Source organism: Dromiciops gliroides, chromosome 4 (assembly GCF_019393635.1).
Source record: "Dromiciops gliroides isolate mDroGli1 chromosome 4, mDroGli1.pri, whole genome shotgun sequence".
In the NCBI taxonomy this organism is placed as follows: domain Eukaryota; kingdom Metazoa; phylum Chordata; class Mammalia; order Microbiotheria; family Microbiotheriidae; genus Dromiciops; species Dromiciops gliroides.
The window spans coordinates 258,359,981-258,386,506 of NC_057864.1; the positions used below are offsets into that span (position 1 = coordinate 258,359,981).

General features: G+C 37.1%; 1 protein-coding gene across 1 annotated transcript in view; it reads right to left on the minus strand.

Moving 5' to 3' along the window:
• The window catches only part of XPO5 (exportin 5), a 70,382-nt gene that overhangs the window by 29,402 nt on the left and 14,454 nt on the right, over positions 1 to 26,526 (minus strand). The window contains exons 8-14 of the mRNA XM_044001072.1: positions 11,852 to 11,928; positions 8,453 to 8,552; positions 7,347 to 7,430; positions 6,731 to 6,856; positions 5,647 to 5,737; positions 4,992 to 5,120; positions 3,713 to 3,828 (exon numbers count right to left, since the gene is read on the minus strand). Of these exons, the coding sequence (XP_043857007.1) occupies positions 3,713 to 3,828; positions 4,992 to 5,120; positions 5,647 to 5,737; positions 6,731 to 6,856; positions 7,347 to 7,430; positions 8,453 to 8,552; positions 11,852 to 11,928 (723 nt within the window). The remainder of the gene's footprint in view (positions 1 to 3,712; positions 3,829 to 4,991; positions 5,121 to 5,646; positions 5,738 to 6,730; positions 6,857 to 7,346; positions 7,431 to 8,452; positions 8,553 to 11,851; positions 11,929 to 26,526) is intronic.

Below are 26,526 nucleotides of genomic sequence, written 5' to 3' on the forward strand. Positions count from 1 at the left end.
CCTCTAGAGTTATATAGACTAGCCCTCAAAAGACAAACAGTTTATCACTGGGCCTGTCCTGGAAGCTTTTCCTATTTGGTAGGACCTGCTAGAGTTTGTGTTCTACTGCAAACATCTTTGAGAGGACTAAGTCACCTCCCCAACATAAAGCGCATTAGAGGTCTTCAGTCTCCAAAGAGTTGGCAAAATGCAGATAAATTATGAGGCACCAGGTAAATATATACTGATGAGGTTTATCTGGAAATGATTAATGTTAGGAAAAAAAGAAAAATTTCAAACAAAATCAATGTAGCCACAATTAGGAGGAAAGCAGAAAACTGGGGGGGAAATTTTAAGGTAAGTTTCTATGATAAAGACCTCATTTTTCAAGTATATAAAGAACTGAGTCAAATTTATAAAAATGAGTCATTCCCCAATAGATAAATGGTTAAAGGATATGAACAGGTAGTATTAAAGTTATTTATAGTCTGACTATCTATAGTCTATTTATATATCTATATGAAAAAAATGCTCTAAATAATTATTGATTAGAGAAATGCAAATGGAAACAACTCTGAGGTACTACCTCACACCTATCAGATTGGCTAATATGAAAGGAAAATGACAAATGTCGAAGAGGATGTGGAAAAATGGGGACGCTGTTGGTAGAGTGGTGAACTGATCTAGTCATTCAGAAGAGTAATTTGAAATTATGCCCAAAGGGCTACAAAACTGTGCATACCCTTTGATCCAGCAATACCAGCAAAGAGATTAAAAAAGAAAAAGAACCTATACTTACAACAAAAATGTTTATAGCAGCTCTTTTTGTGGTGGTAAAGAATTGGAAATTGAGGGGGATTTCCATTAACTGGGGAATGGCTGAACAAGTTGTGGTATATGATTGTGAAGGAATAAGAAATGATGAGAAGGCTGATTTGAGAAAAACCTGGAAAGACAAATGAACTGATGCAAACTGAAGTGAGGAGAACCAGGAGAACACTGCACACAGAAAGAACAATAGCGTATGATGATCAAATGTGAATGACTCGAGGTGGCTAGGTGGTGCAGTGGATGAAGCACTGGCCCTGGATTCAGGAGTACCTGAGTTCAAATCCGGGCCTCAGACACTTGACACTTACTAGCTGTGTGACCTTGGGCAAGTCACTTAACCCCCATTGCCCCACACCAAAAAAAAAAAAAAAGTGAATGACTTAGCTATTCTCAGGAATACAATGATCCGAGATAATTCCAAAGGACTTTAGGATGAAAAATGCCATATGCTTCCACAGAAAGAACTGATGGAATCTGAGTACAAATCAAAGCATGGTATTTTTTACTTTTTAATTTTTCTTCAGTTTTTTTGGTCTGTTTTCTTTTGCAACATGGCTAATATGGAAATGTTTTGCATGACCACACATGTATAATCTGTATAAAACTGTCAGGGGTGGCTAGGTGGCGCAGTGGATAAAGCACCGGCCCTGGATTCAGGAGTACCTGAGTCCAAATCTGGCCTCAGACACTTGACACTTACTAGCTGTGTGACCCTGGGCAAGTCACTTAACCCCCCCATTGCCCTGCAAAAAACCCCCAAAAAACCCAAACAAAACTGTATGTCTTCTCAAGGAGGGTGGAGGGGAGAGAGAGATCTGTAACTCAACACTTTTAAAACAAATGTTAAAAATTGTTTTTCCACATAATTGAAACAAATTAAATATAAAATTCCTTGTGTGTGTGTGTGTCTGTGGAGACAATGAGGGTTAACTGACTTGCCCAGGGTCACACAGCTAGTAAGTGTCAAGTGTCTGAGGCTGGATCTGAACTCAGGTCCCCCTGAATCCAGGGCTGGTGCTTTATCCACTGCCACCTAGATGCCCCTATAATTCTTTAAAAAAATTGAAATCTTCTAGCTCAACCTCCCCATTTTACTGATAACAAAACAAGGAGCAAAGACAAATCACTTGCTCAAGGCTGCAAAGCAAGTAAATGGAAAAGGTCTCAGTAGAACATAGGTCAGTTGCCCCTAATATGATGCTGTTTCTACTATACTGTGTTTGTTGATTTGAAGTAAGACCAGGTGGGTTCTAGGGCCCACCTTAAGGGCATGGAACACCAAGTTACCCAAAACCTACCCAACTTCCAAGTTGAACTTTCCTAAGTCTCAGAGCTTATAGTTATACAAAAATGCCTATCACCCTCCAATGATTTGTACACAATTGCTAGGACCCCTACTTAGGAATTTACAGTGATTTCCCACTGCCTAATATATCACATTTATACTCATCAGACTTAATACGCAAAGATCTCCACATCTGTCCAACTTTGTAACTTGCGACTTGACAAGATGTTCTTTCTGTTCCTAACAGACCAATTTTGTTTTTGCCCTATCTCTTGCTTAATTCTGTTAATGTGCTTTCTTTGCCTGAAATCCCTTCTTGCTTCTCTGAAAATCCATCACCTAAGACTCCTTTTCCTGAACATTTTTCCTTACTCACTCAATGCTTTCCCTAACTTTGTATGTAGTTTGGATTACATGATTATGTTCTTGTTCTCTTGTACCTCCAATTAGATTTTAAGTTTCTCAAAGACAGGGATCAAGTCTCCTTTTGTATCCCTCAAAATGTCCAGTCCAGTTCTCTAAACACAGTATGTGCTACAAATACACACTTGCAGTATAAATTAATACTTGTTACTGAGCATGGTCAGATCTTCAGAGCCTGTTTATCCCACTGTTGGTATATCTGGATATGGCTAAACTTAGAAACAGAGGCTACATTTAATAGATGGACGGATTAAGAAACCAACCCTCTTACCACCTCCTCACGCCTATCCAATTGGCTAATATGACAAAAAAGGAGAATGATAAATGTTGGAGAAGACGTGGGAAAATTGGAACCCTAATGCACTGTTTGTGGAACTGTGAACTGATCCAACCATTCTGGAGAGCAATTTGGAACCATGTCCAAAAAGCTTTAAAACTGTGCATATCCTTTGACCCAGCAGTACCACCTACTAGGTCTGTATCCCAAAGAAATCATGGAAAGGGGAAAAGGATTCACATGTACAAAAATATTTATAGATGCTTTTTGTGGTAGCAAAGAATTGGAAATTGAGGGGATGCCCATCAATTGGGGAATGGCTGAACAAGTTGTGGTATATGAATGTAATGGAACACTATTGTGCTGTAAGAAATGATAAACAGATGGATTTCAGAAAAACCTGGAAAGACTCACATGAATTGATGCTGAGTGAAATGAGCAGAACCAGGAGAACATTGTACACAGTATCAACAACATTTTGTGATGATCAATTGTGATGGACTTGGATCTTCTCAGCAGTGCAATGATCCAAGGCAATGCCAAAAGACTTATGATGGAAAATGCTCTCCCCATTCAGAAAAAGAACTATGGAGTCTGAATGCAGATTGAAGCATACCATTTTCACTTTTGCTGTTGCTTTTTTATTATTGTTCTTGTTTATTTTTTCTTGTGTCCCCCCCCTTTGTTCTGATTGATGTGGAAATATGTTTAACATGATTATAAAAGGCAACATATCAAATTGCTTACTGGCTTCAAGAGGGGGGAGAAAAATTTGGAACTCAAAAAAAATCTTTATATGTAATTGAGAAAAATTAACATTAAAAAAAAAAACCCCAAACCAAAACACAACCCTCTTTTCCCAGAGAGAGCTTATGACAATTCTAAAATTGTGCAACCAATGGGGATAAGCTACTTACTTCTTTATCTAATGTCCGAAACATCTGGTTAATCACACTTTCTGAAAAGAAGGTCATCGCATCCCATTGTACAAAAGAGGGAGAGAAGACCGAACACAGGCCTTCTCCAGTCCTAGCTGTATAAAGAGAATAGGCAATGAAATATATAAGAAATAAAATTAGGGAGCTATGATATCTTCTAATCCAAATCCATTTTACTGATAAAAAACCTCAGTATAACAAATTTCCTTTCTTCCAGCAGTGTCTGCTATATAGTTGACGTTTAATACTTGTTTAGTGAATACTTATTTGTTATACAAACAGCTGATGAATCCAACATTTGGGACTTAATAAATTCCAAGGTTTTTCCAATAGTGATGGATTTTTATGAATTCATCCACATACTTTTGCCCCATTCTCATGTATTTTTTTTTTGGGTGAGGCAATTGGGGTCAAGTGACTTGCCCAGAGTCACATAGCTAGTAAGTAAGTGTCAAGTGTCCAAGGTCACATTTGAACTCAGGTCCTCCTGAATCCAGGGCAGGTGCTCTATCCACTGTACCACCTCACTGCCCCTATTCTCGTGTATTTTTAACCAAAATTTATTAACAGTCTCTGGATTTCACCTCTTTAATATTCAAATGTTATTTTAAGGTTACAAAAGCTAATAAGTCTTAGCAAGAGTTCTGGTTATAACAGTGATCAATCAATGTAAAATAACAAATTACTAGTTGATTCTACAACCAAAGAAAAATTGGGATGAGGATTTTAATCCTAACTTTCCAGTTGAAATATATTTAATATTTTTAGTGGTGATCCATTTGATTTATAAAAGGGAAGGTTTAGGTATACTGGTAGAACTCTTCTTTCAAGTGAGAATATACATAAAGCAATTTGCAACTTTAGTCAACCAACCAAAAAACATATTAAAGCAACATAAAATTGTCAGCTATCATTACTACCTAAATATTTTAGGACATTAAGTTGTGGGTATTAGGATTTTTCTTACTTTCAATCCTATTAATCTTTTTTCTCATTCAACTGGATTCAAATTTCAGTGTAGAAACATCAGCCAACTTTGATGGGCAGATAGAAAGGAATAATCTTCAGAGTGGTACCAAGGTACAAGAAAAACTATTTCTGACATAATATTTAAACATTCCCTAAAAACTGTACTTAAGGTCTTGGTAGGAAACATTAAAGGTAACCTAGAAGAAACAGTTCTAGCTTAACATTTTCCCTGTTACACTCTCACTAATATCTAGCAATTTTGAAAAACCCTTATTAAAATCAAACTTACAGTTCATTGGCCCAGTATCCACAGGTGTTGACAGCTGGTACTTTAGCCACTCCCCAGCCATCTGAAAACCAGTCTTGGGATCCAGCCGACAGGCCATCCTTATCACCTCTCCCTGCTGAGCTCGGAATGCTGCCAATGAATGGGAAAGAAATAAGATCTAGATCCCAGGAAGAGCTAAGCTTTGTGTTCTACACATGTTGTGCTTTGTACATAAGACTGTCTGTTTGCTAAATGGATTAATGAATCCAAAACCACTAGCAATTGGGTTCTCTAAGTGGCAGCCTAATATCATTGTCCTATTTTATTGGTATGAAAAAGGCAGCAGGCTACAGTAGACCTCAGATTGTACTATGGTAAAAATAATGGGCTTTCCTCTGCTTTGGAAGAAGGAACTAGACATTGAAAAGCATCACAAATATCACCTTTAAGCAAAATAGAGTTTAAATACAGGAGAGAAAAGAAAATTAGATAAGATATACTGGAAGAGAGCTCTCTGATCACACTTTAGTAGTGTGAAATCTAGGGCTCCAAAAAGCTGTGTTGAGAATTTAGAGATCTTCCTAATAAAGAGCCCCAAGGTCTTAAAGTGTGACCTAACACGACAATAAATATTATCCCAAGGCTCATAAAAGGAAGATATTCCAAAATCACTTACAGTTGAAGAAGGCATTGAAGTCCTCGTCACTGTCAAAGTCAAATTGAGAATATTCACAGCTAGCGCTATCTGTTTTAGAGGGAAAGCCAATCTGAAAGAGATACCAACCCAGGGATAGGGGATGAAAATAGACATTGTGAATTTTGGTTCAGCCTTCTGGGTCATAGAAAAATGTTAAGGGAGAAGCCTGAAAAATGCTATCTCTTAAATTAGGGAAATGTAATTTAATGTTAAAATCGTGAATGTGGGGAGGCATATTGTCTTCAATGACTACTAACCTTGCTATATCTCAAGTCTATAGTTCTCTTCCAGATCTAAGATCTGAAATATCAACATTCTTTCCCTAGCTCCTTAGGGAGAATCCTAACCAATGATCTGTTTAGTGCCTCTGACTATAATGGTTTCAAATTAAGGGCCAATTTGAATCAAAGAATGATCTAGGAACATATTCCATATCAAGTACAAAACTACTTAAGGAACAGAGGAAATATGTATGTTTCCCTTCAGACTTGTTGAAGGCTCCTAGAGAAACCTTAAATCTAACAAGTACAACTTGATGTACCTGATTAGGAGATTCTGTAAGACAGATTTCTGTGGCTTGGACCTTTGAAAGGAAAAGGACTTTCAATAGTTCTTTACCAGGTCAAGGCCAAGAACAATCAATTAATTTCCAAGTATTCCTGACTGATAATCTCAAGGGGACATGGTGAATACTTGTCCACTGAGACAGAGTAAGCAATATTTGCCAGACAATCTATAGTGACAGTAAACAGACTGGCAGGAGGGACTCTCCACAGGAAGATGTTATTGTCTAGAGAAGTTATTTTGGTTCTCAATCGGTTCCAGGGAAAAATCTTATCTCTTTATAGCTATTCTTCTTCTCCCCCCCCACCTTTTCTTTTGCAGGGCAGTGGGGGGTTAAGTGACTTGCCCAGGGTCACAGAGCTAGTAAGTGTCAAGTGTCTGAGGCTGGATTTGAACTCAGTTGTTCCTGAATCCAGGGCCAATGCTTTATCCACTGCGCCACCTAGCTGCCCCTATAGCTATTCTTCTACAATGAACACATTCAACGACTATTACATACCTTCACCAAGTTAGTCATAGAGGCACGGAGATATTTCGGAATCATTCCTAAAAGCAAAGGGTCCCGGGATAAGATGTCATGCCGGAAAAGGGCTCCCCAAGTGATCTGAGTTGATGACCGCAGAAACTGAAGAAAATAATTAAAAGACCCATATGTTTAAGAGGACCAGGAATCTATACGGAGTTTAAATTTTTAATCCCACACCTATTAAAAAAGGTTATCATTAAAGAGACTCATTTTTTGGCTCCTAACAAAGGTTCTCGACTTCATAACAAGGGCCATTTATATGATCCTTGAGAGCAGAATAATAATTGTGGTGATAATAACTGACATTCACATGGACCATTAAAGTTTGCTCAATGTTTTGTTTTATTTGTGCCTCAAACAACCCTGAAGAATCCTTATAATTATCATTATTGCTGTTCTACAGTTGAGAAAACTAAAGGAGTGATCTGCAGTCTCCCACAAGAAGTGTTTGTTAGTGGAGTTTGAACTGAGGTCTTCTTGACTCTATGTCCAACACACAGCAAGGCCTCACTCATTACAAAATATAGTTTATATTAAGAACGAAAGCTCTGTGTCCTAAAGTATTTTCTGCCTTCGTCATATTACTTACCTGGCTTGGATGGGTTGTAAAAGCCAGAAAAGACTCCAAGTATTTTCCAAGGTTGGCTGGTGTTTCAACATCAAAATCATTGCCCTATTGGGAAAATATTATTTTAAAGGCGTTTGACAGAAGAAAAATCACAACATATGCTGTTTCAAACTCTGAAAAGATAGTTAAAGAGCCAAGGAAAGGCATTATCACCTGGGCAAACTGCTTCATTAAAAAACCAATTCCACAGTAAAATGCTATAACTGAGAACGATCATTTCTAGTATGACATGAATGTTTCATTATAAATTTTTTTTTTAACTCTACTAAAAGCTGGAAGAAAAATGAAAGCTCTTAATACGGATGAAGCCTTTATTTTCTAAGTTTGCTTCATTCTCACCTCTATATCTTAGTGTTTAACTATATTACTCAATGATTCATTCATTACGCTTGGTTCTGACCAAAAGGTAACTCTATTTCAATCTCATTTGGGTCAGAACAAAAATGCATTATTAAGAGCAAATTAATAAAATAATTCCAGAGTCCTGGAATCCAACATGGAAGTCTAAAAATAATCATCAAGTCCTCATTTCTCACAAAATGAGTTTTATCTATTTGCTCAGCCTACAGCTCTCATTTTCAAGTGTTAACAAACAATAATACTTAACCTCAAGAGTATTCTCTTCACATTTTAGGCTTTTGTGTTAAAATGAGGCCACAAAAACAAGGAGTGATATACTATAGTGGCTAATGACTTAGAAAAAACATTTCTTTGTGTTTTACAATCTTGAATAACAGCAACTTAAACTTCATTTAGCAAGGCATAATAATATAATAAAAACATTACTGTGTAATAAAATTAGTATAATCACATAACATTATTATAATTTTATAACACATAATAATGTATTTGTGTACAATATCTGTTCATTTGCAACATACTAGTTAAAAGAAATTCTAAACTCAAATCCTATTCTAGTCAAAAAAATTAATGTGGACAACCTTCCCATATCAAGTACAGATTAATGACTAGTACCACATATAAACCAAGAGAGATCATTTCTAAGTCCCTGATGGCGTTATTGAATGTTCAAAGGCTGGCTTCAATGGTCCTTGCAGAATGCTTACCAGTAAAGCACACAGTTGACTGCCTAAAGCACACAAAACCTGACAAAGTCTCTTCAAGAAAACATAGTGTTTTTCTACCAGGCCTCCACCATCAGCAGTCCTAAGAGAGAACAGATGAAAGAGGGTCTGAGTTTAGAAAACAACTTAAAAAAAAAAAAAAAAGGATTCTTCATTAAACAAATATAAACAGGAGTGACCATTTCTCTTGCCTCCTTATATGAATTATGTTCGAGAAAAAAATATTGAAGGAAAAAGAAGCAATTTTTGCTAAATATAATCACATTTCTCAAAACACAAATCCATCCATTATATATGTTCTCTAGCTTTGACAGTCATAAAATTCTGGTCATTTTTTCATTGAAAACTATTAATTTGGGGGCATGGATTTGTAAAGAATACAGTTACACTAAAAAAATATTGGCTAACAACAAAAGAAGACTCAGGGACATCCCTAGGAGAGAGAAGTGGTGACAACTGAAAATTGCAAAGTGAGTACAAGGGACCGTAGTTGAAATCAGACTTTCTGTTTCTGTACAATATTTTACATTACCAAAGGATGCTAAAAGGATAATAGCAAATTGGAGCTGAAGAACTTAACAGTGGCAACACAAATGATCAATATCCTAGCCCCTACATATATATATATATATTTTTTTTTTTTCTTTTTTGGTGAGGCAATTGGGGTTAAGTGACTTGCCCAGGGTCACGCAGCTAGTAAGTGTTAAGTGTCTGAGGCCGGATTTGAACTCAGGTCCTCCTGAATCCAGGGCCAGTGCTTCACCCACTGTGCCACCTAGCTGCCCTTACCCCTATCTTTTGACAGGGAGGAAACCCAGGCATTCTGACATGTGACCCCAGGTTTCTTTTCTGATTCAAGTTAACAAAGGAGAGTCCAGAACAGGTGAGGTTACATTGCTTCTGCTTTCTGCTCTCAACAGCAGATACCTGGATAATTGTGGTCAGTGTTACATTTTGGAAAGGATATTGGCAAGCCAAAGAAGGTTCGAACAAAGAATAAGATAGGACAGTGAAGACCATGCCATCTGAGGATCAGTGGAAGAAACTAGAGATGTTTCTTCTGGAGAGAAGACCTATAAAAGGGGCATTTATTCTATTTATTTATTCTACTATCAAAAGGCTATCCCATGGAAGAGGAATCAAAATTTGTTCTTCTTGGCCCTAGAGGGTAGAACAAGGAGCAATGGATGGAAAGTGGAAAGAGGCAAATTTCAGACCAATATTCCCTTAGATTCTGAGGCATCAATACTGGTAAACTGTGGAAAAGACAAATTCTTTGTTCTGACCATTTACTTTTTTACTGAGCAGCAAGTACTTAATTTGTTACATAGAGGCCTCTGAGGTCCCTTCTGATTCTTTGATTCTCTGTGTGTCCTTTTCTGAAGCAGTTACGTGGTATAATGGATAGAACAATGGGCCTAGAGTCAGTGAAGAGATCAAATTTGAACTTAGACACTTAACAGCCGGGTGATTTTTGCCATGTCATTTAAGCTTTTTGCCTCAGTTTCCTCAACTGTAATACAGGGACAATAAAAGCATCTACTTCTTCACAAGGTTATTTTAAGAATGAAATAACTTGTTTTTTTTTTAGTGAGGCAATTGGGGTTGAGTGACTTGCCCAGGGTCACACAGCTAGTAAGTGTCATGGGTCTGAGGCCAGATTTGAACTCAGATACTCCTGACTCCAGGGCCAGTGCTCTATCCACTGCACCCCCTAGCTGCCCCATGAAATAATTTTTAAAGGGCTTGGCAGTATCTGGTACATAGTAGGTGCTATATAAATGCTATTATTATTATTATTGTATATAAATAATAATAAGAATAAACATTCTTCAGTTTTAAAAATGTTTTTATTCTTTAATTTTCGCAACAAAATTGAACTTATCAAGGAAAGGATAAGTGTTTTCCATTTCTTTTGTACCCCAAAAAAGATCTAGTATAAGTCTTGAACCTAACAGGCACTTAATGTGCCTGAGAGACTAAAATGAAATCTGTACCGTTACATCACATATGGATTACTGGACAATTGCTGGACACCAATGGCCTAAAACAGATTAGAAGCAACGACATACAAGGGCTTATTAAAGCTGATTTTTATTGTATAAACTACTGACTAGGATGTTCCTGGTCTATCTAGTCTGAAGTTTTTCTACTAAGTAACTTTGAAATATCACTCATGGAAATTATGCTAGCTGAAATCCAGTTAAGTTTTATTCATCATTAAAAAAAAAGTTATCCCACCTCACAGCACTCAGGAATTAAAACTGGAATTCTATATATCATGAAGATCTCAAAGATCTTTTAAATTTTTCCAAGAATTTCATAAAGTTGGAAAAGAAGAGTAGCTGGAAAAATAATTCTGGAGAGCCATAATTTGAGATGAGACAGTGTAAATTCTGTGCAGACCACAGAAGCTTAAAAAAAAAAAAAGCCTAGTTCCACGATCTGTCTCTTCAGTCACTACTATTACACATGAGGAAAAAACTATTAGGAAATATTTTTTTAACCAAAGAGGATCTCTCGTAAGCCCTGCAGGCTTATACATTTTTAAATATACATGTTCTTTTACTTTATGAATATCTATGAAACTGGGCCCTTGAATTCAGGAGAGAACCAGGTTCAAAGAAGGGGGTGCTACAATCAGAGTTTAATCTATTTGTAAGATCCCCTTCAGCTCCAGCTGGTTCTGTCACAAATGTTAACTTAAGAATATACCTTAACATTTACCTATACAAATAGGTGGTAGGGGAAGTTTAAGTCATCATATGAATATTTATATCATTTAAGAGTAACATAATGTAAACATAACATCCACTATTATAAGAGTTAAAAAAAAGTTACTGAAGACAATCTTTTGATTGTTAGAATATGATGGGTCTATAAAACAGAATAATGAACATAAATAGTTCAACTTCTTGGATCAATCACCAAGGTCACCAAGAGGCCAATGGATCATAAGGGAATGGAGGATGCAAAGTACAAGAGTCCTGAAAAGACAGACAGTTTGGGAAGAAATAAAGACACCAAAAGGTACTGTACTACAAAGAAAATTGGAAACCTATTTCTAGCACTGAATTTTGTAAGAATATTGATCACTGTCCTTGAGAATTGCTTACCCAAAATACTGTTCATAGTAAATGAGCTGAAGGCATTTGGGTGGGATGTGGGAAGGATTCAGATACATAGTGTATACATACATACATACATACAAAAAATACATATTATATATATATGTGTGTGTGTATACATATATATATATAGAGAGAGAGAGAGAGAGAGAGAAAGAGAGAGAGAGAGAGAGAGAGAGAGAAAATATAGTATAGGAGAGACCAAAAGCAATGGACTTAGAAAATATTCTGTTCATAAAGAGAAGAAACTTACTGAGCAGCAGAGAGTATATAATGCATGGCAACATCTCCAAACAATACCATTAAGGGCTTCCGGTCTTCCAACCTACCCTAGACAAAATCAAGGAAAACTTAGGTCAAAATATACCATTTATTTCTGTTGTTAAGATCCTCAAAACCTTGTTATCTATTACTTTCAGTGCATATTAACCACATAAAAACATACTGTTACATAGCTTCTCAGATGCAACAAGATTAACTAAGTACTGGGTTGATGGCAAAATTTGGTTTAAAAATTTAAGATCTGAAACTCTAAGTACTACATGTTAAGCAGGAGAGCTAGAGATCATTACAACTAGCATTTAAGATACAGTTAAGGTCCCCATGACAGTATTAACTTCAATATTTAATAAAATTTAGAACTCCTTGACAGTGAAATTTCAAGATTCAAATTATAATAAATGAAAAAATAAGTAGAGTGTGTTCTGGAAAGTTCATTTACATTCTGACAACTGGCCTCCATAAGGACATAGAGATATACAAGAAAGGTAACTGTCATCTAAGGATGCAGGAGACAGGTTTAGTTAGCCTCAAATAGAAAAAAAGTCTAACTCTTACAGCTGTGGTCTCCAGCAGCCTATAAACACCTTCCCTTAGATTTATGTTCCTGAAAGTAGTCTCCCCATATCTGTTACCAAATGTGTAGGGGGAGGAAAAGTCTACATTTAGTGTAGCCATGTCTCCATTTACCCACATTTCATTAACCTCTTTTTCATTACCTCCATTTACCCTCAAAATCTGCCTCCCTCCCAACCTCCCAATTGAGAACACAAGGGAAAAAAAGAAGCGTGACAAACATGTATAATCAATGAAAATTAATTTCCATATTGAAGACAACCAAAAATAATTGTTCATTCTGTATCCTTCATGTTTCATCATCCATTGTGGTTGGTCATTACATTTATGAGTTTAGCTCAATGGTACTCCTTTACATTTATATACCATAATGTGTTTATACATTTCACAACTCATGGGCACCTCCTCGGATTCCCATTCTTTGCCACATCAAAAAGAGCCAGAAATATTTTTTATAATTTTTAGAGTTTGTTTTGCTTAGGACTAATTGCTTCCTTAATCTATTCGCACATCACACCTCACACCTTCTTTTATTTCCCAATTAAATGAAATGTATTTCCATATCCAACTCTGTGTGTATGTGTGCTGTTCCTTCCTTTGACTAGTTCAGAGAGGGAGGTTCAAATGTCAGCTGCTCCCTCCCACCCTCATTCCTTGTTTTATAGATGTCTACATGTATATCTTGATTACATGAGGTAATTTTCCTAACCTTTTTCCTTCCTTTCTATCCTAATGTATTGTTCTTCCTCTATTTTTTTTTTAAATAGACCATCAAGATGTAACAGAACCACTCCTAAGCCTTGTCTACTTGGACACTCTCTATGAAGTCTGTTGACGACAGGGTTCAGTCACAAGCATCATCTCCTCATATTCAAATTAAGCAATTTGTTCTTGTTTAATCCCTTATCACTGATCATTCATATTTACTTTTTTGTTTGTTTGTTTTTTTGCAGGGCAAGGAGGGTTAAGTGACTTGCCCAGGGTCACCCAGCTAGTAAGTGTCAAGTGTCTGAGGCTGGCTTTGAACTCAGGTCCTCCTGAATCCAGGTCTAGTGCTTTATCCACTGCGCCACCTAGCTGCCCCCATATTTACTTTTTAAGAAGTTTTTTCATATTTTTTCATATTTACTTTTTAAAAATAAAAATATTTTATTATTTTCCAGTTACATGTAGAGATAGTTTTCAACATTTGTTTTTATAAGATTTCCAATTTCAAATTTTTATCCATCCCTCTCCCCTCCCTCCCCACTTCCTCAAGACAGCAGGTAATCTGATATAGGTTATATGTGTACAATAACATTAAACATTTCTGCATTAGTCATGTTATTAGAAGAATCAGAGCAAAAAAGGAAAAATCTCAAAAAAGAAAAACAGCACCACCAAAACCAAAAGAAAGTATAGTTCAATCAGCAACCATATTCCACAGTTCTTTTTCCTTTTTTTTTTTTTTCTGGATTTGGAGAGCCTTTTCCATCATGAGTCCTTTGGAACTTTCTTGTTCTGTTGCATTGATGAGAAGAATCTAGTTTATCACAGTTGATCGACACATAATGTTGATGATAATATGTACAATGTTCTTCTGGTTCTGCTCATCTCACTCATCATCAGTTCATGCAAGTCCTTTCAGGTTTCTCTAAACTCCTCCTGCTCATCATTTCTTACAGCACAATAGAATTCCATTACATTCATATACCACAACTTGTTCAGCCATTCCCCAACTGATGGGCAGCCCCTCAATTTCCAATTCCTTGCCATCACAAAAAGAGCAGCTATAAATATTTTTTTACATGTGGGTCCTTTTCCCTTTTTATGATCTCTTTGGGAAAAAGACCCAAAAGTGGTATTGCTGGGTCAAAGGGTATGCACAGCTTTATAGCCCTTTGGGCATAATTCCAAATTACTCTCCAGAATGGTTGGATCAGTTCATAGCTACACCAATAATGCATTAGTGTTCCAATTTTTCCACAGTTTCTCCAACATTTATTATTTTCCTTTTTTGTCACATTAGCCAATCTGATAGGTGTCAGATGGTACCTCAAAGTTGTTTTAATTTGCATTTCCCTAATCAATAGCGATTTAGAGGGGGCAGCTAGGTGGCGAAGTGGATGGAGCACTGGCCCTGGAGTCAGGAGGACCTGGGTTCAAATCCGGCCTCAGACACGTGACACTTACTAGCTGTGTGACCCTGGGCAAATCACTTAACCCCAACTGCCTCACTACCACCCCCCCCCAAAAAGTGATTTAGGGTATTTTTTCATATGGCAATAGATAGCTTTGATTTCTTCATCAGAGAACTGCCTGTTCCTATCCTTTGACCATTTCTCAATTGGGGAATGACTTGGATTCTTATTTGATTTAGTTCTCGACATGTTTTAGAAATGAGGCCTTTATCAGAGGTACTGGCCATAAAAATTGTTTTCCAGCTTTCTGCCTCCCTTCTAATTTTGGATGTATTGATTCTGTTTATACAAAACCTTTTCAATTTAATGTAATCAAAACCACTCATTTTACATTTCATAATATTCTCTATCTCTTGTTTGGTCATAAACTGTTCTCCTTTCCAAAGATCTGAAAGGTAGACTATTCCTTCCTCTCCTAATTTACCTATGGTATCACCTTTTATGTCTAAATCATGTACCCATTTTGACCTTATTTTCATATTTACTTTTTAAGGTTTCTCAACACTCCTGTGTTTAGACTTCAAAGTTTCTATGCAGTGTTGTTTTTTTCATCAGACATGCCTGGAAGTCCTCTATTTCATTTAAGATCCATTTCTCCCCTGAAGCATTATACTCAGTTTTCATGGGTAAGTTATTCTTGGTTGTAAGCCCTTCTATCTTTCATCTTCTATAATACTGTATTCCAAGTTCTCCACTTTATAGTGGTAACTGCTAAATCATATGTGATTCTGAATCTGGATCCTCAGTACTTGAATTCTTTCTTTCTAGCTGTGTGCAGTGTTTTTTTCTGACCTGGAAACTCTGGATTTTGGCTAAGATGTTCATGGGAATTTTCATTTTGAGTTTTCTTTTTAGAAGGTGACTGTTAGATTCATTGTATTTCCACTTTGCCCTGAATCAAGAGATCTGGGCAGTTTTCTTTTAATATTTATTAAAATAGAATGTGTAGGTTCTGTAAAAAAAGTTTGTTTATCTAGTCCAACGATTCTCAATTTTCTTCTGGATGTTTACCAGTTCAGGTGGTTCTGCCATGAGATAGTTCTATTTTCTTTCTTTTCAGCCTTTTAACTTTTGCTTGTAGATGTTTTGGAATTACTCTCTTCTGGGTTTGTATCTTGAACTTCCCTGCCACAATAATAGCTTTTTTTAATCGTGGGATTCTTTTTAAGACTGACCATTTTTTTTCCAGCCTGCTTCCTGATTTTGGACTTGATGTCAGGGCTGGGTTTATCTGGGCTGGTCCTGTTGTTGCTTTCTTGAGAGTACTGAGTGTTGTGTTATTCCCAAGATCTCAGGGCCAGGCTGGGAAGCCTGAAACTTTCATTACTCCCAGAGTGATCTGATGCAGGGCAAAGTCTGATTTGCTGCTTCTCTGGTTTGAACTCCAAGGTCTTGACCTGGGTGTAGGTCTGAAAAAGAGCAGATGCTGCTGGGCTCAGCCCATCAGCTGGTTGGAAAGCTCTGCTTCCTCAGAGTGACAGAATCATAGGTTCCTTTTTGGTTTAGGATTCCTGCCCTGGCTATTCCTCTGCATACTGAGCAAGATGCTGGAAATGAGACTCTACTCTGCCCCTGGAGTCTAAGCCACACTGCTGCTGCTGGATCTGGAACTTTTGCAGTCTCTGTACTTGGTAACACCAACCCCAGGGGCAGGTCTCCTTTAAGGTTGCCCTGGGTTGGGTCTAAGACCCAGAACAGTGTAGTGGATGACAAAGCTGCCAGTTCAAACCAGTCATTTCTTTTTTATTTAACAGATTTATTTTTTTCCCAATTACAATTTTAAACATTCATTGCTTTTTAAAATTTTGAGTTCCAAATTTTCTTCCTCTCTCACCTCCCCCCTCCTTGAAATGGTAAGCCACATATAGATCATATATGTGCAGTCATGCAAAACATATTTCTATATTAGCCATGATGCAAAAGAAAACAGACCAAAAAAAAAAAAAATCCCACCAAACCCCCAAACCTAAAAGCCCCAAAGAAAAATTAAAAAGTAAAAATAGTATGCTTCAATCTGCACTCAAACTCCAGCAGTTTTTTCTCTGGAGGTAGATAGCATTTTTTATTCTAAAGTCTTTTGGATAAAGTTTTAGCTATCCTCTAAGTCGGCTGATCATCACACACTATTGCTATTTTTGTATGCAATGTTCTCCTGGTTCTCTTCACTTAACTTTGCATCGGTTCATTAGGTTTTTCTGAAATCAGCCTGCTCATCATTTGTATTTGCACAGTAGTATTCCATTACAATTATAGGGGGCAGCTAGGTGTTGCAGTAAATAGAGTACCGGCCCTGGATTCAGGAGTACCTGAGTTCAAATCCAGCCTCAGACACTTGACACTTACTAGCTGTGTGACCCTGGGCAAGCCACTTAACCCTCATCGCTCCACCCCCCCTCCCCAAAAACAATTATATACCACAACTTGTTCCCAATTGATGGGAATTCCCTCAATTTCCAATTCTTTATCACCACAAAAAGAGCTGCTATAAATATTCAGGTACAAATAGGTCCTTTCCCCTTTGATCTCTTTGTGATGCAGACCTAGCAGTGGTATTACTGGATCAAAGGGTATATGCAGTTTTATAGCCTTTTGGGCATAGTTCCAAATTGTTTTCCAGAATGGGTCAATCAATTCTCCACTCCACTAACAGTGTATTAGTGTCCTAATTTCTTCACATCTCTTTCAACATTTGTTATTTTCCTATTCTGTCATATTAACCAATCTGATAGGTATGAGGTGATACTTCAGCTGTTTTAACTAATATTTCTCTAACCAATAATTTTCATATGATTTTATTTGTGTAGAAAATGTTTCATAATTATACTCATCTAGTCCCTGGGTTTGTCTTGGTAGGCCAACTCTCAAGTATCTTATACCATCTACAGTCACCTTATTTATTTATTTTTGGTGAGGCAATTGAGGTTAAGTGACCTGCCTAGGGTCACATAGCTAGTAATAGTTAGGTGTCTGAGGCTGGATTTGAACTCAGGTCCTCCTGAACCCAGGGCTAGTGCTCTATCCACTCCACCACCTGGCTGCCCCATATCTAATGTTTTAGTAAAATACTGAATAATAGAGGGGATAATGGGCATCTTTGCGTCACCCGATTTTAGTGGGAAGGCTTCTAGTTTATGCCCATTACAAATAATGCTTGTTTTAGAGAGATGCTACTTAAAATTTTAAGGAAAGCTCCATTTGTTTCTACGCTTTTTAAAAGAAATGGTGGTTGTATTTTAGCAAAAGTCTTTTCTCTGTTGAGATAATTATGATTACCACTGGTTTTATTATTGGTATGGTCAATTGTGTTGACAGTTTTCCTAATTTTGAACCAGCTCTGCATTTCTGGTATAAATTCTACCTAGCCTTAATATATGATCTTTGTGATTGATACGTTGCTGAAATCTCCTTGTTAGTATTTTATATTAAATTTTTGCTTCAGTATTCATTAGGGAAATTGGTCTACAAATTTCTGTTTTCATTCTTCCTGGTTTAGGTTATCAGCACCACATTTGTGTTGGAAGAGGAAATTGGTATGGGGCAGCTAGGTGGAGCAGTGGATAGAGCACTGGCCCTGGGGTCAGGAGGACCTGAGTTCAAACCTGACCTCAGACACTTAACACTTACTAGCTGTGTGACCCTGGGCAAGTCACTTATCCCCAATTGCCTTACCAAGGAAAAAAAAAAAAAAAGAGGAAATCAGTAGGACCCTTATCTATTATTCCAAATAGTTTATATAGTATTAGAATTAATTGTTCTCTAAATGTTTCGTAGAATTCACTTGTGAATCCATCTGGCTCTGGGGATTTTTTATTAGGGAATTTATTGATGGCTTGTTCAATTTCTTTTTCTAAGATGAGGTTAAATATTCTATTTTGGCTTCTGTTAATTCGAGCAACTGCTTTAATTTCATCTTCACTGGTGGTGAATTCACCCTTTTCATTTTTGATACTGGCAACTTGGTTTTCTTCTTTTAAAAAAATCAAATTAACCAATGGTTTATTTTATTGTTTTTTCATAAAACTATCTTCTAGTTTTATCAGTTCAATGGTTTTCTAAATTTCCATTTTATTAATCTCTTCTTTGATTTTCCACACCTGTCATTTCAAAGCATTATAGATCTGGCTGAGCCCTGGGATGACTCTGGGGCTCCCACCTGCCCTGGTGTGCAGCCTGTCCCTGAGTGCTGGGATGCTCTACACATGGGGCAACTCCTTACAAAACCCTGTCCCCAATGTCTGCAGACTTTTCTTTCTCCCTATGTTGAGTTGGGCTGGACAAATGACTTGCAACTTTTTCTGGATGTCCCTATCAGGATTTGGTTTAGTGAATTTTTAAAATGTGTGTGAAGGAGTTTTATGCAGGAGAGGTTGTACTGTTTCCTAACACTTGGCCATCTTGGACCCACTTGTTTTCTTAACATTCAACCTCCTAAAACACCAAACCCCTCCCCTTTGTCTAAATATTCTTCTCCCTTTTTAACCCACACTCTCATCTCTGTTCTTAAATTCATTCCCCATTCATTCTGAACAACAGTAATATCAATAGCAGTGCTACCCTATCATGACATAAATAACCTTTGTATTTTATTCTTTTACTAATATCCCTCCCATCACCTCCCCCTCAAACAATGAGCTAATTCCAAATATGAAAAATAAAGTTCAAAGCCTAGCAGCATTCACATCTATTGGGTAAAGGTCATGCTACAGCTGGGGTATAACAGGATCTCACTTCTAGCATGTAGTACAGCATGCAGAGGAGTAGATGAGGCAAGAATCTCATACCAATAAGGAGCCTATGATTCTGTAGCTCTAAGGTAGTAGAGCTTTTCAGCTGCCTGAGTCCAGAAGCACGTGTTCTTGTTCAGACTCAAACTCAGGTCAGGAACATGCATAATCCAAATTGTTTTCAAGAATGACTGAATGAATTAATTAAAATCAAAGGTCCACCAACAATGAACTAATAGTGTAACATAGCCCTGCCAACATTTGTCATTTTCCTCTTTTTTTCACGTTTGCTACTCTGATGAGTATGAGGTGGATCCTTGAAGTTGCCTTAATGTGTATTCCACAAGAGCAATTTTTCACATGGTTGCTGAACATTTGGTTTCTTCCTTTGAAAATTACCCATTCATATCCTTTGACCATTTATGGATTCAGGAAAGATTCTTAAGTCTTATAAATTTGAATCAGTTTCCAAGATAGCTTAGAGAAATCTAATGCAAAATATTTCCCCCAGTTGTTTCCCTTCTAATTCTTGCCACATTTCAATGCCTTACAAAAACATAAGTTTTATAAGATCAAAATTGTTCATTTTATATTGTTTGATCCTATCACTTGCTGAGTCATGAACTCTCTCCCTTACTGAAAGGTATTTCTTGCTACCACTTATGTTACATGACCTTTTATATCTAGGTCATATATCCATTGAAGCTTTGGTTTACAGTGAGATGCTGCTCTAAACCTCATTTTTGCCATATCGCTAGCCACTTTCCCCAATAGTTTTTGAACATTCAAGTCTTTTCCCCAATAACTGGGGTCTTTGAACTGAACAAACACTAAGTTTCTGTGTTTGTTTCTGTATGATTTGTACCTAATCTGTTCCACTGATCAACCTCTATTTTTTTTAACCAACACCAAATTGTTTTAATGATTACTGCTTTGTAGTAGTTTGGAATCTAGTATCAATAACTCTCCTCCCCTCTTCCTTCTCACCTTTTTTCACCATTATTACCCTTGAGATTCTTAACCTTTTATTCCTTTATACATATTTCACTAAAACCTTTTCTAGGTCTATAAAATATTCCTTTGGTAGTTTATGCACTGAAAGAAAAGTAAATTAATATAGGTGGTAGTGTCATCTTAATTATACAGAGAACCTCATGAGAAATTAATGATGCCTCTCAAATTATTTAGGTCTTTATTTCTGCAAAATGTTTCTGGTTTGACTAATATAATTCCTGGGTACATTTTAGATCAATTTCTAAATATTTTATAGCTCCTGTAGTTATTTTAAGTGGAATTTCACTTTTTAACAGTTCCTGGTGGGGCTTCTTGGTAACACAAAGGAATGCTGATAATTTATATGGATTCCTTGTTTCAATTTCTTGGTTAACAGGAACACACATTCTCCTAAGGGGAGAATGTGGCAGTAAAAGCAACATCATGTGATAAATAATGGGGATAGACTTGGCTCTTCTCAGCAGTGCAATGATCCAAAACAATTTCAAAGAACTCATGATAGAAAATGTTCTCCACATCCGGAAAAAAGAACTGTGAATTATAAATGCAGATTGAACCATATTGTTTCTACTTTTGGATTTTTTTTTCTTCTTGTTTGAGGTTTTTCCTTTGTGCTCTGATTCTTCTTTCACAAGATGACTAAAGCAGAAATATGTTCAATGTGATTGTACATATACGACCTATATCAGACTGCTTTCTGTCTTGGGGAGGAGGGAGAAAAAAAAATTGGAACTAAAAAAAAAAAAATCCAGTGAAAACAAATGTTGAAAACTATCCTTATATGTAATATGTAACTGGAAAAAAAAACATTAAAAAAATTGTTGTGTGGGTTCTATGAGGGGTCTTTGGCATTGAGTACCACTGCTAGCATGGTTAATAAAATAATTAATACCCATGGGAGGGAAAATCAATTTCTTGGTTAATTTTAGGGCTTTCTAAATAAATGATCACATTTGCAAAAAGCAATAGTTTTGTTACCTCTCTGCCTATGTTTATTACCTCAATTTCTTTTTTCCTCTTATTGCTAATAACCATCATTTCTAGCACTATGAAACAGTAGTAGAAATATTTTCCTTGCTTTATCCCAGTCTTACTGGAAAAAAAACCAAACCCTAATATTTCTCCATTACAACATTTGTTCTTTGTACTTCATGTTTTTTTGTAAACACTGTTCCATTCTGCTGTTTAATCCATTTTGCTATCCTCTTAAATTTTATAGGTGAATTCATCCCATTCACAAATGATTGTTGTGCATTTTTCTCACCATCCTGTCCTCTTTGTTCTTTACATAGTGGTAAAAAGTTTTTCTTATACTTGTGATCTTATTTATATGTTAAATAGCTGGTTTTTTCTGTTCCAATTCTTCTTCCCCTTGCCCTCCCTGAAGCCAAAATTTTACCTTTTAATTTATTTTTTTATTTTTGCTGGGCAATGGGGGTTAAGTGACTTGCCCAGGGTCACACAGCTAGTAAGTCAAGTGTCTGAGGCCGGATTTGAACTCAGGTAGTCCTGAATCCAAGGCCGGTTCTTTATCCACTGCACCACCTAGCCGCCCCCTTTTAATTTATTTTTAATCCCCAAGCTTCATGTTTCTCTCTCCAATATTCAAAATTTGTTTTAATTATTCCCTTACCTATTCAACCCTTCCTCTTAGACCCCTTCTCCATCCCATCCTTTTCCTTGTACCCTCTTATTTCCCTTTTGAGTTTAATGCATTTCTATATTGAAATGTGTGTGCATGCAAATGTTTGTAATTGTGTTCTCTCTTTGTTGGGTTCGGATAAAACTAAGATTGATGGGATACCTGTTCCTTTCCACCTCTCTCTCCATAACCACAAACTTTTCTCTGAAAGATATTAGGGTTCTGAGAAGACTTTTGTTTCTTATCCACCTATTAACACCTGAATAATTGATCATAAACATGTATACCTTTTTAGTTTCTCTTGGAGGATGCATTTCCATTTGAAAATGTCAACTCAGTTCAGGGGTTTGTTTGTTTTGTATCATGAATGCTTGGAAGTCTTTTATTCCATTAAAGGCTCATTTCCTGCCCTATAGCATTATACTCAGTTTTGCTGAATAGGCCATTCTTGGTTATAAACCTTTATCACTTTGGCCTTTTGAAATATTGTATTCCAAGTCATTCTGTAATTAATGGTAGCAACCACTAAATCTGATATGATTCTTATTGTGGCTTGTTAATTGGCTGTTTGTATTTTTTTCTTTGCCCAGGAAGCTCTCTATTTTGGCTATGAATTCCTGGGAGTCTTCATCTTACTGGTATATTCTATTTTCACTTTGCTCTGTGTTCTAAGAGTTGTGAGCAATTTTCATTTATGATTTCTTAAAATATGATATGGAATTTTTTGTCCTGATTGTGGTTTTCACATAGTCTGGTAATTTTCTTCTATTTAAAATTTTTGCTTTGGTTATTTCTTGTTGTCTTACTGAGTTTCATTGTCTGTGCCATTGTAAATTTCAGGGTATTCAGTTCTTTGGTGAGATTTTCCACCATTTGTTCTACAGGTATCCTTGCCATCCTTTCCACTCTAGCTCTTCCTTTCTGTGCCTTGTTTCATTATCTTCCAGGTACTCCTGTAATCCCTGTGACCAGGACATTTTTTCCTCAAAAGATTTTGCCTGGACTTTTGAGATAGCTTTATTTTTCAGGGCTTATCCCTGGGCATATTCTCCAGTGCATTTTCTCATTGTATTCAGAGTTTTCCATGGTTTATTCATTTCATCCACCTCACTATCTAGTTTGGGGGTTAGGGGAAGGATGGGGGGAGGGCACAGATGTACTTGGATCAAGCTGTGAAACTGAATAGCATGGCAAGGGCTTCCTTACTCCTGAGTCCCTTCCAGGGACTCTGGGGCTACTCCAGTACTAGGTTCTGCCTGGAGGCATCCCAGCTTTCTCCCAAATCCCCCCCCCCACCGCCCCCCTTGCTGCTGGGCTTCAAACACAGGCTTCAGGGATTCCTTGGGTTGAATTTCTCCTTATCCCCCTATTAACATGTGAACAATTCATCAGAAATGTGTACCCATTTAGTTTCTCTTAGCAGTTGCATTTCCATGTGAAAAATATCAGCTCAGTTCAGATCTTTTTTTTTTTTATCAGAAATGCTTAAAAATCCTCTACTCTATGAAAAGCTGATTTTCTCCCCAGTAGCATTACACTCAGTTTTGCTAATAGGCCATTCTTGGTTTTAAACCTTCATCACTTGCAATACTATATCCCAAGTATTCCACTTTTGCAATAGTGTATTCCAAACCAGTCTTTCATTTATGGTGGCAGCCCACTAGTGTTATGCTGGATCCTCTTGGAATGCTCTGAGGATTCTCTTTCTAGCTGGACTCCTGTAGCCATTAGGACAGCTGAGTGTGGCTAGGCAGTATAGAAGACCCACCTAGGGTCAAGGGCTGCTTGCAGTCCACCTACCCCAGCTTGTACCTGAGTCTCCAAAGAACTTGGGGCTTTGGGAAGGAAATTTCAGTGCATTCCTGGGGGTAGAGAATTACAGAATGAAATTTTTTGCTTCTTTCTAGAACGGTACATTTCTAAGCTTCACTGGAATGTTTTCAGGGGTCGGGTGGGTATCTGAGGGGACTATGATAGAAAGCTCCTCTGCATCCTATCATGCTGCCACTATCTTCCATGTTTTCTTCCTCATCCATTTCCTATTAGACCAATTCTGTATCCTTTGCAGATTCTTTTATCTCTGACTCCTTGAATGTTCATTCTCCCAAGGCTTTCCCCTTGACCATCTTTCTCTTTATATAAACTTTCGCTAGGGCATCACATTGACCCTCATGGTTTCAACTATCACCGATATTCAGACAACTTCTCTATAATTGCCAGAGCTGAGTCTCAGTTCCTCAGTTCTATTTGCTTTTATACCTTGAAAGCCTTTATGGGCTTTTACACCTTGAAGTCCAACACACACATCAAGATTGTATGCCTAAAACTGAACTCACCTTCTTTACAAAGCCTACTTTTTATTCCTTCTGTTGATGAAACCATCATCCTTTTTATTCATTCAACCTCTGGGCAGTCATATTTAACTTCTTTCTCACTCACATCAAACAAACTGCCCAAACCTATCAATTCTATCTCTCAAATCAATCTCTTCCTTTCCATTCCCATTGCCAACATCCTAGTTCGGGTCTCCATCTCTCCTTTTCCTAATCTACCCTTTATGCTGCTGACTCATCACCTTTTTAAGGCATAGCTCATATCTCTTCACTCTCCTGTTGAAGAAGACTTTCTACTGACTAACAGATCAAGTCCAAACCACTTAGCTTGACTATTCATAGCACTGCAAAACATGCTTCTCCAGGCATTCACACTACCCGGTTCTCTTTTCTTTTTCTTTAAAGTAACAAATATTTTTATTTTATTTAATTTTTTTTGGTGAGGCAATTGGGGTTAAGTGACTTGCCCAGGGTCACACAGCTAGTAAATGTCAAGGGTCTGAGGCCAGATTTGAACTTAGGTCCTCCTGAATCCACTGCGCCACCTAGCTGCCCCAACAAACACCTTTATTTATAGTTTGGGGTTCCAATTTTTATCCCTCCTTCCCTCCCTGTTCGCTGAGGTGGTAAGCAAACAGATATAGGTTATACATGTATGATTATGTAAAACGTTACCACATTAATCATTTTGCATGAGAAAACTTAAATAACAATTTTGGGGGGGGGGGTGAAGCAATTGGGGTTAAGTAACTTGCTCAGGGTCACACAGCTACTAAGTGTGAAGTGTCTGAGGCTGGCTTTGAACTCAGGTCCTCTTGAATCTAGGGCCGGTGCTCTATCCACTGCGCCACCTAGCTGCCCCAACATTTTTTAAAAATGAAACAAAGTGAAAAATAGTATTCTTCAGTCTGTGTTCATTTAATATCAGTTCTTTCTTTGGAGGTGGATGGTATGTTTCATCATTAGTCCTTTGGGATTGTCATCATTGTATTGTCGAGAATAGTCAAGTCATTCACAGTTCTTCAGCAAACAATATTGCTGTCTCTGTGCACAATGTTCCCTTGGTTATGCTCACTTCACTATACATCAGTTCATACAAGTCTTTCCAGGCCTTTCTGAAATCATCCTGCTTGTCATTTCTTATAGCACAATAATATTCCATCACCATCATATACCACAGTTTGTTTAGCCATTCCCCAAGTGATGGGCATTCCTTTGATTTCCAATTTTTAGCCACCACAAAAAGAACTACTATAAATATTTTTGTACAAATAGGTATTTTTCTCCTTTTGGGGATGTCTTTGGGATATAAACCTAGCAGTGGTATTTCTGGATCAAAAGGTATGCACAGTTCTATAGCCTTTTGGGCACAGTTCTAAACTGCTCTCCCGAATGGTTGGATCTTTTCACAACTCCACCAACAGTGGATTAGCACCCCAGCTTTCTCCCAGATCCCCTCCAACATCCAATATTTTCCATTTTTTCCAGACATATTTGTTTCAAAAATTCTTTCCCAGTTTTCTGCTTCCCTTCTAATCTTGTTTTGTTTGTGCAAAAATTTATAAATTTTATATAACCAAAATGATCTATTTTATATTTTGCTTTACTCTCTATATCTTCATTGGTGCTAAATTCTTCCCATGTCCATAAATCTGATAAATGATTCCATATTCTCTTAATTTGCTTATGATATCACCCTTTATGTGTAAATCATATACCGATTTTGGCCTTATTTTGTTATACGGTGTGAGATGTTGGTCTACACCCAGTTTCTTCCATATTGTTTTCCAGTTTTTGTCAAATAATGAGTATTTGTTCCAAAAGCTTGGATCTTTGGGTTTATCATATACGAGCTTACTATTGTCATTTACTATAGTGTAAATGTTATTATTATTTTTTTTTTTTGGTGAGGCAATGGGGGTTGAGTGACTTGCCCAGGGTCACACAACTAGTAAGTGTGTAAAGTGTCTGAAGCTATATTTGAACTCGGGTCCTCCTGAATCCAGGGCCGGTGTTTTATCCACTGTACCACCTAGCTGCCCTGTGTAATCTGTACCTATTCTATTCCACTGATCCACCTACCTCTCTATTTCTTAGCCAGTACCAGATTGTTTCAATGATTACTACTTTATAATGCAGTCTGAGACCTGGTACTGCTAGACTACCTTCTTTTTTTCATT